The 17,456-nt window shown below is 37.4% G+C and overlaps 1 protein-coding gene across 1 annotated transcript in view; it reads left to right on the forward strand.

Annotated features, from left to right (window-relative positions):
• Positions 1–17,456, forward strand: part of OPHN1 (oligophrenin 1) — a 593,683-nt gene that overhangs the window by 330,647 nt on the left and 245,580 nt on the right. The window contains exons 11-15 of the mRNA XM_047092574.1: positions 2,440–2,534; positions 7,747–7,825; positions 10,104–10,137; positions 10,652–10,714; positions 12,579–12,653. Coding sequence (XP_046948530.1) covers positions 2,440–2,534; positions 7,747–7,825; positions 10,104–10,137; positions 10,652–10,714; positions 12,579–12,653 — 346 coding nt within the window. The remainder of the gene's footprint in view (positions 1–2,439; positions 2,535–7,746; positions 7,826–10,103; positions 10,138–10,651; positions 10,715–12,578; positions 12,654–17,456) is intronic.

Genomic DNA, 17,456 nt, shown 5'->3' on the forward strand with positions numbered 1-17,456 from the left:
AGGAACTGGGTTCTCTATTTAGAAGGAAAGGGAGGTAAAGTAGTAACTTGAATTTCCATAAAATGAAGTTGAAAATGGTTTCTTCTTGTCAGTTCTGTCAGTTCCTATTACTGGTTTGTGTTTTAGAAAGGTAAATCATACGAGTGAGACTATAATAACACCATATAATCCACTATTTATTGAATGTCTACTGTGTACCAGGCACTGAGCTAGACACTTTTTGCCATGTGCCTCATTTATTTTCTCAGCAGCCCTGTGAAATTTTATTAGTTCAATTTGAAGATAGAGGAATTAACCCTGCTAGTTCAGCCTATCACCTTCCACCTGTGTTGTTCTGTTCACTTTATGAATTATCTTCCTAAATGCTATTTTATTTTTTTTTTAATTTTTTTTTCAACGTTTATTTATTTTTGGGACAGAGAGAGACAGAGCATGAACGGGGGAGGGGCAGAGAGAGAGGGAGACACAGAATTGGAAACAGGCTCCAGGCTCTGAGCCATCAGCCCAGAGCCTGACGCGGGGCTCGAACTCACGGACCGCGAGATCGTGACCTGGCTGAAGTCGGACGTTTAACCGACTGCGCCACCCAGGCGCCCCCCTAAATGCTATTTTAGAAGATCCCCATCATTTCCATGTCAGGCAGTTATGGTAAGAGGAAAGAGTGCTGTATTTTGAGTTTCAAAAACTGGGTTTAAATCTGAGCTCTGTGGCCTAGTAGCTTTTTGACCCCAAGTAAATTGTATAATGTTGCTTAATATAATTTTACTCATCAGAAAAATGACAAGAATAATACTGTAGTTCATAAAAATTTCTGGAGCACTAATTCTTCACTAGGTGCTAGAGAGATAAAGATAAATAAAATGTCCATCCCCTTGAGTTCTCAGTCAATTGGGGAAAGAAATAATGCAGAAAACACATAGTGAACAGTGTGCGGGATTGGGAAGAATTTTGGAGGAAATGAAAGCTGAACTGCAGTTTGTAGAACAATTAAGAGTTTTTCCAGGCAAAGAATATAGATAAAGTCATTTCAGGTGGAGGAAACATTATTTGCAGTTATGGAGCCATGAAAGACTATGACATATGTGTGAAATGAGAGTACTTATGCATGGATGGGGCATAAAACAGATTGGGGTGGCTAGAAGTAAACCTGAAGTAGTAAGCAGGGTGTAGGCCAAGGAGCCATGATGCCTCTGAACCTGAGGGAGATGAGTTTAAAGAGGGAGGGTCAGTATATGATACTGTTAATCACTGTCCTCTTGAAAGGCTAGTAATGTTTGATACCCTCAGTACTGGGGCAAGGAAGGCAGATTGAAGGATGAATTCAGGGTTGAGTTTTTATAGTGTGGGAGCAGCAAAAAGGCCTGAAAGGGGGTTGAGTGTGCCAGTGAGAAAGAATTCTTTTTTGATCAGCTGGATCAACTCTATGGTCCAGTTTGGAGGGCAGAGTACCTAAACACAGACCTGGCATTTGGGAAGTGTTTCTGACTTGGTGGGAACAAGGTGGTTAGTTAGCATTATCCCTATTTATAGATTGTGAAGTTAAGATTCAGTGACAGAAATGATTTGCCCTGGGTTGCAAGCTACTAAATGGTATAACTGGGATGGACTTCCTAGTTTATTGCTATTTCCACTATCACTATACCGACTCAAGTGACTTTAGGTAAGTCATTTTATCTCTCTGAGCTTCAGTTCTTTCTAAGGATTGTTGTGAGGAAAGTTGGTTTGAAGACACCTAGCATAATATGTGGCACATAGTAGGTAATGGATAAATGTTACTTCTCTTTCCTATACTACGTTGTCTCTATTGAGATAATAGAGGGAAACCGAACAATATGGGACTGGGGGATTTTAATCTATGAACAGAGTGGATTTCAATGGCCTTATTAAGTGTCCATAAAACTAAGGGGGCTACACTATTCTTCATGTATGAAATAACAAATGCACTTTGAGAAATAACTCAAATTTGCTTACTCCCTGATCTATCTTTGGAGAGATTGCTTTCGTGATTCCTGTCTTCCTGAAGAGTCTGGAGGTGGGGAATGAAAATGTTTGCCTTCTCTCCTCTATCTGCCAATTTAATGGAAGGAGGGTTTCATAAAGCCACTTCCTACCTTATTTGGTACACTTAATGCCTTTTGGTCAGCCGATTTCTCCAATACTCCCCTTATGTTAATGTGTAATGAGCTTTCTATTTAATCTACCATGCTTGGAAAAGAATAGTCATCTACCCTGAGCATTTTCTCCTGGTCTCAGCCATTAATTATTGGAGCAGGAAGAAACCATCTGCCACCTTTCTGCAACTACTGTTCTCAGTGAGACTACACATTGCTCCTGCTGCCCTGACAGATGCCTTCCAAGTGACCCTGAGGATAATTAAGGAGGCAGAAGAAGCCTCTGTGCATTTTTTTTTCAAATTGGCTATTAATCATTCTCTTATAGCAGGGGCCCTTGGACTTAACGCTGAAGTACTGCGTGAGGAGGAAGACAGAGTCTATCGACAAAAGGTTCTGTTTTGATATAGAAACTAATGAAAGGTAAGCTGTGATCGTATGAATTGGCAATGTCCCCATGTGACAGATACTAGGACTGAGTAGATCTTTTATTTTCCTTTGTCATCTCTTATTGATGAAAGTGAGAAAATCTGTTCATGACATCATCGTCTTGGCTCTTCTGGCTGCCATTCGGAGGAATCCCTGTTAGACCTGGCCCAGAGCTGTTTCCCTCTGGGGAAACTTCAATCAGCTTCACCTCACCTACTCTAGGAAGAATAAATCACTCCTAGGATTTAATTTGCTATCAGATATGCAGAGGTCAACATTTGGTGATGCTGCAAGGACAGCATACAAAAATTCATTTTTTAAAAGTTTTTTTGTAGTTTGAAGTTTTTATTTAAATTCCAGTTAGTTAACATATAGTATAATATTAGTTTCAGGAGTATAATTTAGTGATTCATCATCACTTATATACAACACCCAGTGCTTAACATAACAAGTACCCTCCTTAATACCATCACCCAATTAACCCATTCCCTGTGCCCACCTCCCCTCCAGCAACCCTCAGTTTGTTGTCTATAGTTAAGATTCTTGTTTTATGGTTTGCCTCTCTCTTTTCCCCCATCCCATATGTTCATTTGTTTTGTTTCTTATATTCCACATATGAGTGAAATCATGTGGTATTTGTCTTTCAATGACTTATCTTGCTTAGCATAATACAATCTAGCTCCATTCATATTATTGCAGTTAGTAAGATTTCATTCTTTTTGGTGGCTGAGTAATATTTCATTGTGTGTGTGTGTGTGTGTGTGTGTGTGTGTATACCACATTATACACACACACACACACACACACACACACACACACACACACCATAACCTCTTTATTCATTTGGGCTCTTTCCATACTTTGGCTATTGTAGATAATGCCGCTATAAACATTGGGATGCATGTATCCCTTCAAATCTGTATTTTTGTATCCTTTGGGTAAATACCTAGTAGTGCAATTTCTGGGTGATAGGGTAGCTCTATTTTTAACTTTTTGAGGAACTTCCATACTGTTTTCCAGAGTGGCTGCACCAGTTTGCATTCCCACCAACAGGGCAACAGGGTTCCCATTTCTCCACATCCTTGACAACACTTGTTGTTTCCCATGTTGTTAATTTTAGCCATTCCAATAGGTGTGAGGTGATATCTCATTGTGCTTTTGATTAGTATTTCCCTGATGATGAGTGATGTTGAGCATCTTTTCATGTGTCTGTTAGCCATCTGGATGTCTTCTTTAGAAAAATGTCTATTCATGACTTCTGCCCATTTCTTAACTGGAGCATTTGTTTTTTGGGTTTTGAGTTTGATAAGCTCTTTATAGATTTGGATACTAATCCTTTATCAGATATATCATTTGCAAATGTCTTAGCCCATTTAGCAAAACTCATTCTTTTATCTCCTAATATAACATACAGGAACAAGTGAATTGGAACACATTTTTAATGAGAGATAGAAGGAATGCAGGATGGTAGTGGTATTGAAGAGTCTTTTCTCCATACTTGGTGCAAACATAATACAGACTTTCCCTACTTTGCAGATATTTTTGTAAACTGGAGATAGTTTGATTATCAACCTTCTGATTTCAGTAAGGCTTTCAAACTTTGTTCATTTGTTTTTCTCCATTACCCTCTTTTCATTTTCTGGATCTTGGTAGTTTTATCAGAGGGAAATTTAATATTGAGATTTTAGAATGAGAGCATTTGGAGTTATTTTGGAGAAAAGCATGTTATATAGTTGGGAAGTTGATCTAAAATTCAGTGAGTAAATATTTCTATGTGTTATTTCAGTCTATTATTTCTATGTTTTTGTTACTGCTTAATAGAATAGAATTTAACAAAATGTTCAGTTTCCTATAAGGGGACTTGAAGTTTGAATTACAGTGTCATATGAACAAAATTATCAGTGACTGGAATCATAAAGATTAGACTAAGAGATGAGGGCTCTTTTTTTCAGTCTGGAAAAAAGTAGGAAGTCCTTTTCCCCATTTGAAATTTCTGTTTTTTAATCTATGTGATTTCTTTCTTAAAAATGGATGGTCCTGACCAAAGATGGTTGTGATAGTAAACATTGTTACTGGTAACCATAAGGCTGTCACTCATTTTTCCAATAACTTCAGGCCTAGTTGGAAGGGGGAACTATACTATTTATTGGGGAAAATGACTGTTGGCTGTGGCTTCTCTTTCATGAACTTTTAGTGTCTCTGGCTCAGCAACATCAAGGTGCTTAAAAGAAATTAAATTTTTTTATGTGTGTCTAGTTTCATTCTGATTCCCCTTTCAGCTTAGATTTGCAAGCTGCTTGCAAATAATATTCCCATATACCCAAAGCAGTTGCAGACAGTTTGGCCCTGAGGTTAGGGGCTGGGACCAGTTTATCTTCATATATCTTGTACCTAGTACTATGCATGGCTCATGGTAGGTACAACATTTGGTGTTTATTTTTAAATGTATTTCCCCCCTCCTAACACTAAGGAATTCTTAGACTAGAACCCAGGAATTAAAGTTTTGATGTGTCTGTGATTTAAGTTACCACATATTGGGCACATAGAAAACATTCAGTCATTGAATCCCTCCCCTATTTTACAGGTGGAGGAAACTGAGACTTGACTACATTAAGTGACTTGCCCAAAGTCACATAGTGGCAAGGCTGAGCTCAAACACTTCTTTAGAGGTTTACAAAGTCCATGTTCTTTTTAATTTTGCTACATCATCTTAGAATGAGAATAAATATGCTGTGAAATAAAGGATCAAATAAAATAATGAACAGGTGATGAGATACATGTGTGTACATGGAGTTATCTGAGGGATGTGACATCTGCTTTACTGGCTAGTAAATCTGATATAAAAAACAAAGTCAGACTTCCCAGCAGGCATTGGGTACCTGTACTCATGTCCCTGAAGCACAGAGAGCAAAGAGCTCTTTGAGTCCCTTTTTCTATCTAAGGAATAGAGGATAACTTTTTTCTTTAATTAGCTTTGCTGCCAGTATTTGAAACCACAAACTTATAGCTCATAGAGCTTGAAGTGCAATAATAATAATAACAATAACAAACAACAACTGCTAACATTTGCAGAGTAACTTCTATGTGCTAGGTACCATTCTCAGCCCTTGAAATTGTATAATTTCCTTTATTCCTCACTACAGTCATATGAGGTGACTGTATTTCACAATTTCACAAAGGAAGACAAGGAGACAGAGAGAAATTAAGCAACTTAGGTAACACTGCTAGCAAACGGTAGAGCCAGGATTGGAATCCAGGAATTTTAGTTTCCAAGCCCACACTCAACCATTACACTGTACTGCACATATGCTGTATATGCCTTTTTGTTCCAGATTGAGTGACTGGGACCTTGGTGAGGGCAAGGGATTTGTCTTAGATGATAAAGATAGTCAATGGAAGAACCTGGACTAGAAGTCAATGTTCTTTCTACTTTGTCATCCTGTTCTTATGAGTATTCTTTGAATTTGACTTTCTGTAGCACCTAAGAATCTTCAAATGCTTCTTAGTTATTTATTTCAGCTTCTCTTTACAGTTAAGGGAAGACACACACTGCCTTTTTGATTTCCCAGATAGGGAAGCTGAGTTCCAGAATGGGATTAATATCATACCTGATCTACACTGTCTGCTTTTAAGTCTGTTCCCAATTTACTTGTTCTCCTTCTTTTTGCCTTCAGGATTCAGCTGCGCTCCTGTCTTTCCAAAACTATTTCTAAACTTTCTATCCCCATGTAATATATCCAGAAGGTTGGTTATTTGTTAGAGAAAGGTAAACTTGAAAGAATCCAGTTCCCAATGCCAAGTCCTGGTTTTCAGTTGATTTGACTTAAAGAAGATTTGGAGACTTTCCTTTTTAAAATGTACTTTAATGGAATAAAAGAATGGAAGATAGAATAGGAATCCTATGATATCAAAACTGGAAAGGACCTTCCAGTTCATCTTGTCCGACACCCTTATGGATACACACACTGAAGCCCATAGAGCCCCAGTTACTTTTCTAGGCTCTCTGAGCTCTCTTGACATTATTCTTATCATTTTGTGACTCTGAGAGTCTTAACATAGAAGGAACAAGAGGAACCAGTTTCTCATAATGGTGCAGATACACAGATAATGTGAGGAAGATTTATGTTTGCAATGATATGGCCAATCTGCAATTCCCAGTTTAGTCATGAAGGTCTAAAAAGGCCATACAGAGTATATCAACTTGGAATATCTCTGGTTAAAGGTAGCCTACAATAAATACAAAAAAATGGTTTTGAGGCCATCTTTGAAGGAGAAGCCTTGTAGCATAGTGGTTAAGAAAGAAGATGGCAGAAAGAAAGGAAAGGAAAGGAAAGGAAAGGAAAGGAAAGGAAAGGAAAGGAAAAGAAGGGGAGGAGAAAGGGAAGGGAAGAAAAGAAAAAGAAAGAGAAAAAGAAAAGGAAAGAAAAGAAAGACTGCTGGACCAGAATTCCTAAAATCAAATTCTGGCTCTATACTTACCCACTGTGTGAACATAGGGAAGAGCTCTGTGCTTCAGCTTCCCCTTCTGTAAAATAGGGATTACTATATAGTTCCATGTTTTATAAGGTTCCTGGTAGATTTCATGAATTAATACCTATAAAGTACTTAGAACAGAATGTGGTACATAGTGAGCACTCAATAACTGTTAGTTATTATTAGTCATAAAATTGCTTAAGTCAGCAAAAAGGCCTTCTCCCTGTACTGAGCCAGTGTGCATGTTGTTGAATTATTTCCCACTAGAAATACTCCTTGGACATCATAGGTGGTGGAAGTAGCACAGACATCTTTTTTGTGGCTGAACATGCTTATTCCTAGTGCCCAGAACAAACTTCCAGCTTCCAAGAGAGAAAGGCAGAGAGAGCCACAGTTAGGCTCAAGTGCAATCGAGCCAATTTAAGTATGTATAATGGTGAGGTGTCTTGACATCTGACTCTGTTTCCTTGCCTGACTCTGGCATGAGGCTGCCAAGATACCACCTTCTCCAGGGTTCCAAAAGATACTGTTTTGTAAATGTTCCATTGTTTTTTTGAGTAAAGGAGATTTTGAAAAATTGGAATTCTGTATGTGTCTGCTCGGTGTGACACCTTCCAGGGCTGATAGGGACCCTAGATCAGCCTCTCTAGGCTGCTTTATAAGGTTCCTGGTAGAACCAGGTTCCATTCTTTAGGTGACTTTTCTGCTTTAAACTTGTCATTTTTTTCTATAGGCCAGGAACCATAACTTTGCAAGCTCTTTCGGAAGCTAACAGAAGGCTATGGATGGAAGCCATGGATGGAAAAGAACCTGTAAGTTACGTGAGGACACTGTAGAAAATTAGCAATATAGTCCAATGTATGAGTACCCTTAGTGGTACTAGTGGGTCTAGGACATTTAAAGAGTCAGATCTTCAGACTCAAAATTTTAGAGTTAGAAGGAATTTTTTCTACATTTTCAACATTTTTTGTTTAAAAAGTAAGGCAATTTGAGTTTCATAGAGGATGAGAGACTTCTCTAGGATTACTATCTGAAAAGACATAAAAATTGGGCCTAGATAGAATCCAGGTTTCTTAGCTGCTTGCTTCAGTGTTAGATTATGCAGCTGTGCCTACAAGATCTTCTTAAAGAAAATTAAGCCCTTTTGTCAGTTTATAAAATTAATGTGTTCACATAGAAAGGTGGAAAATAATTTTCATAACTGTGAATAAGGATTTATTAAGATTTTATTCAAAACAGTTTTGCTGCCCCTATTTTACATTCCCATGTCAGCTTACTCTCTTTAAGGGTACAGCTGGTGGAGAAGATGGTGCTACCATCCTATATCCCAAGATGTACCACTCCATTTAGAACATTGTTACACAGGAGGACAAGCAATACCTTAAAGGGTTTAGTGATTGCCATAGAAAGACCAATCTGAAGAGTCAGAAATTCCTGAAGAGAGTTTTTTTTTCTTCAGTATCTTCCAAGTAAATTTCTTCTAGTGGTGTATGAAATAATATTAGCTTCCTACTGTTAGGTTTACAAAAGCCTGAATTTGGATCCCAGTTGTGCCATCAGTGGTGGTGTGACTTTGGGCAAGGTATTCTATCTCTCTGAGACTCAGTTTTCTTCTCTTCAGTAAAAAGGGTTGAATCATCTCCATTCTATCTACCTCACAGAGTTGCTTTGAAAAATTGAATGAATGGAAGTGGGATAAAGAATGAGTGTGAAGCTACTGAGATTCCATAGTATTTGTGTACAGTCTAATATCTTTGTTTTGTTCAAGGCAAAAATGTGCTAAGAGGGGAAATACTCCAAGGTTTTCTTTCTGTGTCTCCTTGGTGCCCTGGAAACTAAAGAGAAGTGCACAGATTTCAGAATGTACTTATAGCAACCAAGAAGGTAGCAAAGAGAGAAGGGGTGTTATGAGTATTGTCATACAGGAAGTAGCCCATGACCTGTTGCTCCTCCCTCCTTCCCAGAAGATTGGAGCTTAACTATTGCATGCCTATGATGTTTCTCGAGGAAGATGGTAGCAGGCTCAGTGAAACATTTTATTTTTTATTCCGTCATTGGAACTTGTTCTCGCTTTAAGTTTTAAAGATCGAAGGATGCAGATGGCTTTTTGTGGAGAATGATATTAGAACATGGGTCCACTGAATGTGGATCATTAACAACTCGATTATGCTAGACTTTTCACAAATAACTTGTTTATAAAAGTGGCAGCAAGGGCTTCCCAGAACAGAAATCTCTCTCATTGAAATATCCATGGGTATACACACATATGCAGAAAGTTTTCTCTTAAAAGAAGAGATTGTTAAAGTGGACTCTAACAGATACCATACAGAAGGTTTATTTCCTGCAGTTTCACATTGTTATTGTTGCTGCCTTGCTAAACACCCCATTTCACTAATTTTATACATGATATGCATGCCTTTGCTTAAAGTATCACAGAAGATTAGGACTTTAAGGAACATCTACTCCAACTCAAATCATTTTAGAGATATGAAGTTTGAAGAATAGAGAATGAAAAGGACATGCCCAAGATTTTATAATGAATTAGAGGTAGAGCCAGTCTAGACTTCAAGAGTCAAGGATCTCCTGTTTGGCCTCTCGCATAGCTATCATGATTTGTATTTCACGATAACTCAAAGAAATCTTGGTCAGTGTGTGGATCTCTTTCAGACAGACACTTGCTTTTCTACAGAGAAATACCCATTAATTAGCCTTTGAGGTAGGAGGTTGGTATTGGGCACATTTAAATTTTACCATCAATGCCCACTACCCAGGTCCCATAAGAAGACTGTTTCTCTTGCTCTATCAGAAAAATTCTCCAAGTTTTACATAAGTAAATCTCTAAAATAGGTAGGCAACAACTTCAGCTACAGTGAGCTACTTGGAATCTAGTTTAGTCTTCAGATTTGTTAAATCAGTTGTTTTCTAGGGACCTAGTCAAAGATGATTCTGTTTAGCCCACTTTTCCATTAAAGCCTTAGAGTCACTAATCGTTTTGATGGACTTTCTGGGGAAAGAGAGTTAGTATTATTTGCTGTACTTACCTATAGTGATTCACAATAGACATGGCTCTTTCTTTCTCTTCTTTTGTAGATATACCACAGCCCCATAACAAAACAGGAAGAAAGTGAGTCAAATTTACAATCTATTGACATTACAAACTGCCAGTTTTCCTATCATCTGTGATATGTAATATTGATTCAAGTGTGTTTATGGATGCAACTGTGTGGAGTAGAATTCAGACCTATTTTTTTTAAATATGTCTACTTATTGAAATAAGGAAGTCACTTTATCTTGACTCATGTTGTGGGCAGTAATATTAATATAGAGAAGAACATTATCTCTTTCTTGTTCTAAACACATGATAGAAATTATGTGCATTTCTAGCCTACCATTTCACGTTTGATGTTGCTACTACCTAAAACAAACATAATGCAAAGGGATAATTAAAGCATTTTGTGTAATAAGAGTAAAAACTCTAAGTTCACCCTGAATACAAAGACCTTTCCATTTAAGAGTATTGGAGATGAAAAACCATACCCCTTATTTTCTCACTGCAGTCTCCTAACATGATCAATAAATACTTGGTAGGTAAAGCTTGTTATAGTGGATCTAACTTTGTTTTCCTTTATTTGAAACAGTGGAGCTGAATGACATAGGGTTCAAGTTTGTTAGAAAGTGCATCAATGTCATTGAGACAAAAGGTAAGATTTGAACCGGAGTATTGGCAGTATTTGAATCTGGTCACTCTGAATTTATCCTGGGTCAATTTCTTGAAGGTAGCAATGATGTCATTTATTGTTCAGGACTCATTTTAGGAATGAAGACTATATACCTTGAACACTAGACACAAATTTGTAAAATTCCAGCAAGTTCCAAACCAGTGGTATCCAAGCATATTGGAATAATTTGTGGTTTCCTCCTTTTAAAGAGAAATAGCTTAATTAATCAAATGGTACACAGTTCTAAGTTATACAAGAGATCTGCTGTACAGCATAAAGCTATAGTTAATAATACTGTATTGCAGGGGCGCCTGGGTGGCTCAGTCGGTTAAGCGTCCAACTTCGGCTCAGGTCATGATTTCACAGTCTGTGAGTTCGAGCCCTGCGTGGGGCTCTGTACAACAGCTCAGAGCCTGGAGCCTGCTTCAGATTCTGTGTCTTCCTCTCTCTCTGACCCTCCCCCATTCATGCTCTGTCTTTCTCTGTCTCAAAAATAAATAAACATTAGGGGCGCCTGGGTGGCTCAGTCGGTTAAGCGTCCGACTTCAGCTCAGGTCACGATCTCACAGACCGTGAGTTCGAGCCCCGCGTCGGGCTCTGGGCTGATGGCTCGGAGCCTGGAGCCTGCTTCCGATTCTGTGTCTCCCTCTCTCTCTGCCCCTCCCCCATTCATGCTCTGTCTCTCTCTGTCCCCAAAATAAATAAACGTTAAAAAAAAAATAAAAAAAAATAAACATTAAAAAAAATAATACTGTATTGCAGACTTAAATGTGCTAAGATGGTAGATTTTGTATTGAGTTCTTATTGGAAAAAATACTAAAGAAAAAAGAGGACAGCAGAAAACTTTTAGAGGTGATAGATATGTTTATGCATAGATTATGGTGATGGTTTCATTTATCTCCAAACTCACCAAGTTATATCTATTAAATATGTACAGCTTCTTGTATTTCGAAAACAAGGCAAAGAGCTTCAAATGGCTTTTAAAGTATTCTGAACTACTAATGGGCACTCCTCAAGTAGTGTTATGATGGTTCCATCACAAATAAATAAGAGTTCAATTTCTGCCATAATACATATTGATTTAAAAATTTCTGGCTAAATGGGTGATGGGCATTAAGGAGGGCATTTGTTGGGATGAGCACTGAGTGTTATATGTTAAGTGGTGAATCGCTAGGTTCTATTCCTGAAACCAACACTATACTCTATGTTAACTAACTTGAATTTCAATAAATAAATTTTAAAAAATTGATGGGGTGCAAAGCTTAACTCAGACAAATGGGGAATCAGTGCTTTTCCATGTTCATGATACTCTCTAGATTCTCTCTGAAAATATTTAGAATGTGGGCATGTAGTATATGAGCCAAGCCTCTTTTTTTCCTTGAAATGTTGCTTTAATCTTTCCCCATACACAAAATAGCCTTTGTTTCACATTTGCCATAGTTCAGGCCTTTCTTCCTTTATATTGCTGCTCATGGGCAGCTTGATGATTGGTATTTCCTCCTTTTTCAGTTAAACTCTAGCTCCTTTCCAAGATGGCAGCACTATTCTCAGCCATCTGCTGCTATCAAACTAAGCATATTTTTCTATTTACTAGAGTGTATATTCTCTTCTGTTCACACTAATGAAACCTCCGTATAATCCAAATGAAAGTATGGAGAGAATAATTTGGAGAGCTGCTTCAAAACTGGCCCCCTATTGCAGGGGAGGGCTAGAAAGCTAGGAGAGAGTAGGGAGACCCTTTCTTGTTTGAACTGATGCCAGGGTGAAAGTACCTATTTTTTCTACCTAGAGGGAAATGAAAGCTCTAGCTGTATAAACAAAACTGACCTGATTTTCTTTTCCCTAGGGATCAAGACAGAAGGATTGTACCGTACTGTGGGCAGCAATATCCAGGTTCAGAAGCTGCTGAATGCCTTTTTTGGTAACAAATTAATTTCATTATTCTCATTGGAAATTGTGTATTGAAAGAAATGTGACTATAAAAGAAATGAGACATTGCTTTAGCAATGGTTGTAGAATGTTTTAAAAATATTTTCAAAGGAGAAATGTACACATATTTGCCAATCCTCTGTCAGAGACAATCTTGCCTTGAAGAAACAACTAGCATCTCTTCTCCACATCATACTCACTCATCAAAGCCTTTGCAATCTGGCTTCTACCCCAGCCTCTCCACTGAAAATATTTTCACCAGGCTTAGAAGGTATCATCTGTGAAATCTAGGGGACAATTTTCAGTTTCTATCTTGCTTGATCTCCTTGTTGACCACTCCCTCCTTTTTGTAGCTTTCTCCCTAAGTGACTTCTGTGACTCAACATCTTTTGATTTTTCTAAAATCTTCTATGAAACCTTTCAAGAGACTCTTGTCAGCATCTTTTTATTCTTCCCATCTTCTCAATCTTGTCTGGGTATTTTCAAGCATTCCATCTCTGTCCCCCTTTACTTCTTCTACATGTTTTCCTAATGAATAAATATTAACCTGGTTATCTGTCACATTTTTTTCAATTTTGTATGTCTAGTAATTTTTTTAACTTTCAAAATTCCAGTTAACATACAGTGTAATATTAGTTTCACGTGCATAATATAGTGATTCAACACTTCCATACACAAGTATACTCATTAATCACAAGTGTACTCATTAATCCCATCACCTATTTCACCCATCCCCCCACGCACCTCCCTTCTAAAAACCATTACTTTGTTTTCTATAGTTAAGAATCTGTTTCTTGGTTTGCCTCTCTGGTTTTCCCGCTATGCTCTTTTGTTTGGTTTCTTAAATTGCACATATGAGTGACAACATATGGTATTTGTCTTTCTCTGACTGACTTACTTTGCTTAGCATAATACTCCCTAGCTCCATCCACATAGTTGCAAATGGCAAGTTTTCATTCCTTTTTAAGGCTAATATTCCTGTGTGTGTGTGTGTGTGTGTGTGTGTGCGTGTGTGTGTGTGTGTGTGTGTGTGTGCGCGCGCGCGCACGCGCGTGCGCGCGTGTCACCTTTTCTTTCTCCATTTATCAGTCAGTGGACATTTGGGCTGTTTCCATAATTTGGCCATTGTTCATAATGGTGGTATAAGCATCAGGGTGCATGTATCCCTTTGTGTTAGTATTTTCATATTTTTTGGATAAGTACCTAATAGTGTAATTGCTGGATCATAGTATATTTCTACCTGTACCTCTTTGAGGAACCTCCATACTGTTTTCCATGGTGGCTGCACCAGTTTGCATCACCACCAACAGCAAGAGAGTTCCCCTTTCTCCACATCCTTGCCAACACTTGTTGTTTCTTGTGTTGTTAATTTTAGCCATTTTGACTAATGTGATATGATATCTTATTGTAGTTTTGATTTGTATTTCCCTGATGATGAGTGACGTTGAACATATTTTCAAGTTTCTGTTAGCTATCTGGATGTCTTCTTTAGAAAAATGTCTGTTCTGGGTGCCTGGGTGGCTCAGTCAGTTGACTGACTGACTTCGGCTCAAGTCATGATCTCCTGGTTCATGGGTTCGAGCCCCACGTTAGGCTCTGTTGCTAACAGCTGAGAGCCTGGAGACTGCTTCAGATTTTGCGTCTCCCTCTTTCTCTGCCCCTTCCCCTCTTGCATTCTTTCTCTCTCGAAAATAAATAAACGTTTTAAAATTAAAGAAATAAGAAAAATGTTCCTGTCTTCTGCCCATTTTTAACTGGATTATTTGTTTTTTGGGTGTTGAGTTTTATAAGTTCTTTAACCCTTTATCCAATATGTCATTTACAAATATTTTCTCTGATTCCCTAGGTTACCTTTTAGTTTGGTTGATTATTTCCTTCACGGTGCAGAAGCTTTTCATTTTCATGAAGTCCTTGTAGTTTATTTTTACGTTTGTTTCCCTTGCTTCAAGAGACATTCTAGTAAGAAGTTGCTACAGCTGATGTCAAAGTGGTTCTCTAGGTGTGTTCTCTAGGATTTTTATGTTTTTTTTTTGAGGCCTTTCATCCATTTTGAACTTATTTTTATGTGTGGTGTAAGAAAGTGGTCTAGTCTTATTCTTTTGAATGTAGATTACCAGTTTTTGTAATACCATTTGTGAAGAGATTGTCCTTTTTCCATTGGATAGTCTTTCCTGCTTTGTCAAAGATTAATTTACCATATAGTTGTGGATTTATTTCTGGGGTTTCTATTCTGTTCTGTTGATTGATGTGTCTATTTTTTTGTGCCAGTACCATACTGTCTTGATCACAACACCTTTGCAATATAACTTGAAGTCCACAATTCTGATGCCTCTAGCTTTGGTTTTCTTTTTCAAGGTTGCTATGGCTATTCCAGGTCTTTGTGGTTCCATAGAAGTTTTAGGATTGTTTGTTCTAGCTTTGTGAGAAGTGCTAGTGGTATTTTGATAGGGATTGAATTAAATGTGTAGATTGCTTTGGGGAGTATAGACATTTTCAAAATATTTATTATTCCAATCCATGAGCACAAAATGTTTCTCTGTGTAATCTTTAATTTTTGTCATCAGTATTTTATAGTTTTCAGAGTACAGATCTTTTACCTCTTTGGTTGGGTTTATTCCTAGGTATCTTGTGGTTTTGGATGCAGTTGTAAATAAGATTGATTCCTTGATTTCTCTTTCTTCTGCTTCACTGTTGGTGTATAGAAATGGAACAGATTTCTGAATGTTGATTTTATATCCTGTGATTTTACTGAATTCGTGTATCAGTTCTAGAAAGTTTTTGGTACAGTCTTTCAGGTTTTCTACATAGAATGTCATGTGATCTGCAAATAGTGAAAGTTTGACTTCTTCCTTGCCAATCTGGGTCTTTTATTTCTTTTTGTTGTCTGACTGGTATGGCTGAGACTTCCAGTACTATGTTAAATGACAGTGGTGAGAGTGGACATCCTTTTCTTGTTCCTGACTGTAGAGGAAAAGCTCTCAGTTTTGCCCCATTCAGGATGATATTAGCTGTGGGTTTTTCCTACATGGCTGGCCTTTCTTATGTTGAGTAGTGTTTCCTCTAATCCTACTTATTTGAGAGTTTTTATCATGAATGAATATTGTACTTTGTCAAATGCGTTTTCTGCATCTTTTCAAAGGATCATATGTTTCTTATCCTTTATTTTATTAATGTGGTATAAATAAATCGCACTTGGTCATGGTGAATGATTCTTTTAATATACTGTTGAATTCGGCTTGATGGTATTTTATTGAGAATTTTTGCATCCATGTTCATCAGGGATATTGGCCTGTAGTTCTCTTTTTTTAGTGGAGTCTTTATCTTGTTTTGGTATCAAGGTAATGCTGGCCTCAAGAATGAATTTGGAAGTTTCCCTTCCACTTCTGTTTTTTGGAAGAGTTTGAGAAGAATAGTTATTAATTCTTCTTTACATGTTTGGAGAATTCACCTGTGAAGCCATTTGGCCCTGGACTTTTGTTTGTTGGGAGACATTTGATTACTGATTCTATTTTTTTGGTGTTTATTGGTCTGTTCAAATTTTCTCTTTCTTCCTGTTTCAGTTTTGGTCGTTTGTATGTTTCTAGGAATTTATCCATTTCTTCCAGGTTGTCCAATTTGTTAGCATATAGTTTTTCACAGTATTCTCATATAATTGTTTGTTCTTCTTTGGTGTTGGTTGTTATTTCTCCTTTCTCTTTTGTGATTTTATTTATTTGGGTCTTTTGTCTTTTGTTTTTAATAAGTCTGGTTGGGGTTTATCAATTTCATTAATTTTTTAAAAGATCTATTTCATTGATCTGTTCTATTGTTTGTTGTTGTTGTTGTTGTTGTTGTTTCTCTATAATTTATTTCTTCTCTTTATTATTTCCCTTCTTCTGCTGGGCTGAGGTTTCATTTGTTCTTTTTCTAGCTCCTTTAGGTGTAAATTTAGGCTGTTTATTTGACATTTAATTTGCTTCTTCAGGTAGACCTCTATTGCTATGTACTTTCCTCTTATGACTATATCTAGTAATTTTTATTAAATTATAAAATTATGGGTTTTGCATGTCCTGATTTTGTTGACTTCTTTTAAAGACTACTGAATTTGCTTTTATAGGTAGCTATTTGTAGATCAGCTTGGTTCATTAGGGGCTTCTTTTTAAGCTTGTTAGTACAAATATAAAGTATCTTTTACTGGCTAGTTTAGGTGTACTACTAAGGCCTGACTTCTTTTGTCTCTTCATTCTTATTGATTTTAACTTAAACATCTCCCAACTCTGTGTCGCTTCTTGGAATTGTTCAGTTTAAATTCCCTGATAAAATCTATGAAGATTTGTATCTTGGCCATTCATGGCTTGGTATTCAATGATAGTATCCATAGGGCCCATAGAATAAGGTGTTTTTCTTTTTCTTTCTTTTTTTTTTTTAATATTCTTCCTCTATATAGCTCCCTCTTTTCTGGTACACTGCCATGCAAATTCTTTCTGCCCATGTCTCTCTGAACTCTAAACTTTGTCTCTTCTACTTAATAAGACTTCTATGTCAGCTTGAGTTCTCATTTGCTGTGCTATCCTTCAGAAAGTGCTTTCAGGTAGCAACCTGTGGTAATGGTAGGACTTTGTTTCCCCTTTTTTTGAGAGTCATACTTCTATGCTTCATAGCTAAATGACTACAAACAACTCTTTCTAATATTATGTCCAGGGTTCTAATTGTTAAAGTAGAAAAGCAAGTCTAGTACCAGTTACTCCATCATGGCCTGGAGTTGAAATCCTTCTGTGTGGGTTTGCTAGCACCTCTCTGCTGGAAGCACCCAAAA

This window comes from Lynx rufus, unplaced genomic scaffold (genome assembly GCF_022079265.1).
Source record: "Lynx rufus isolate CCGP_SWC_20201006 ecotype Redwood Valley unplaced genomic scaffold, mLynRuf1.p SCAF_30, whole genome shotgun sequence".
Lineage (NCBI taxonomy): Eukaryota > Metazoa > Chordata > Mammalia > Carnivora > Felidae > Lynx > Lynx rufus.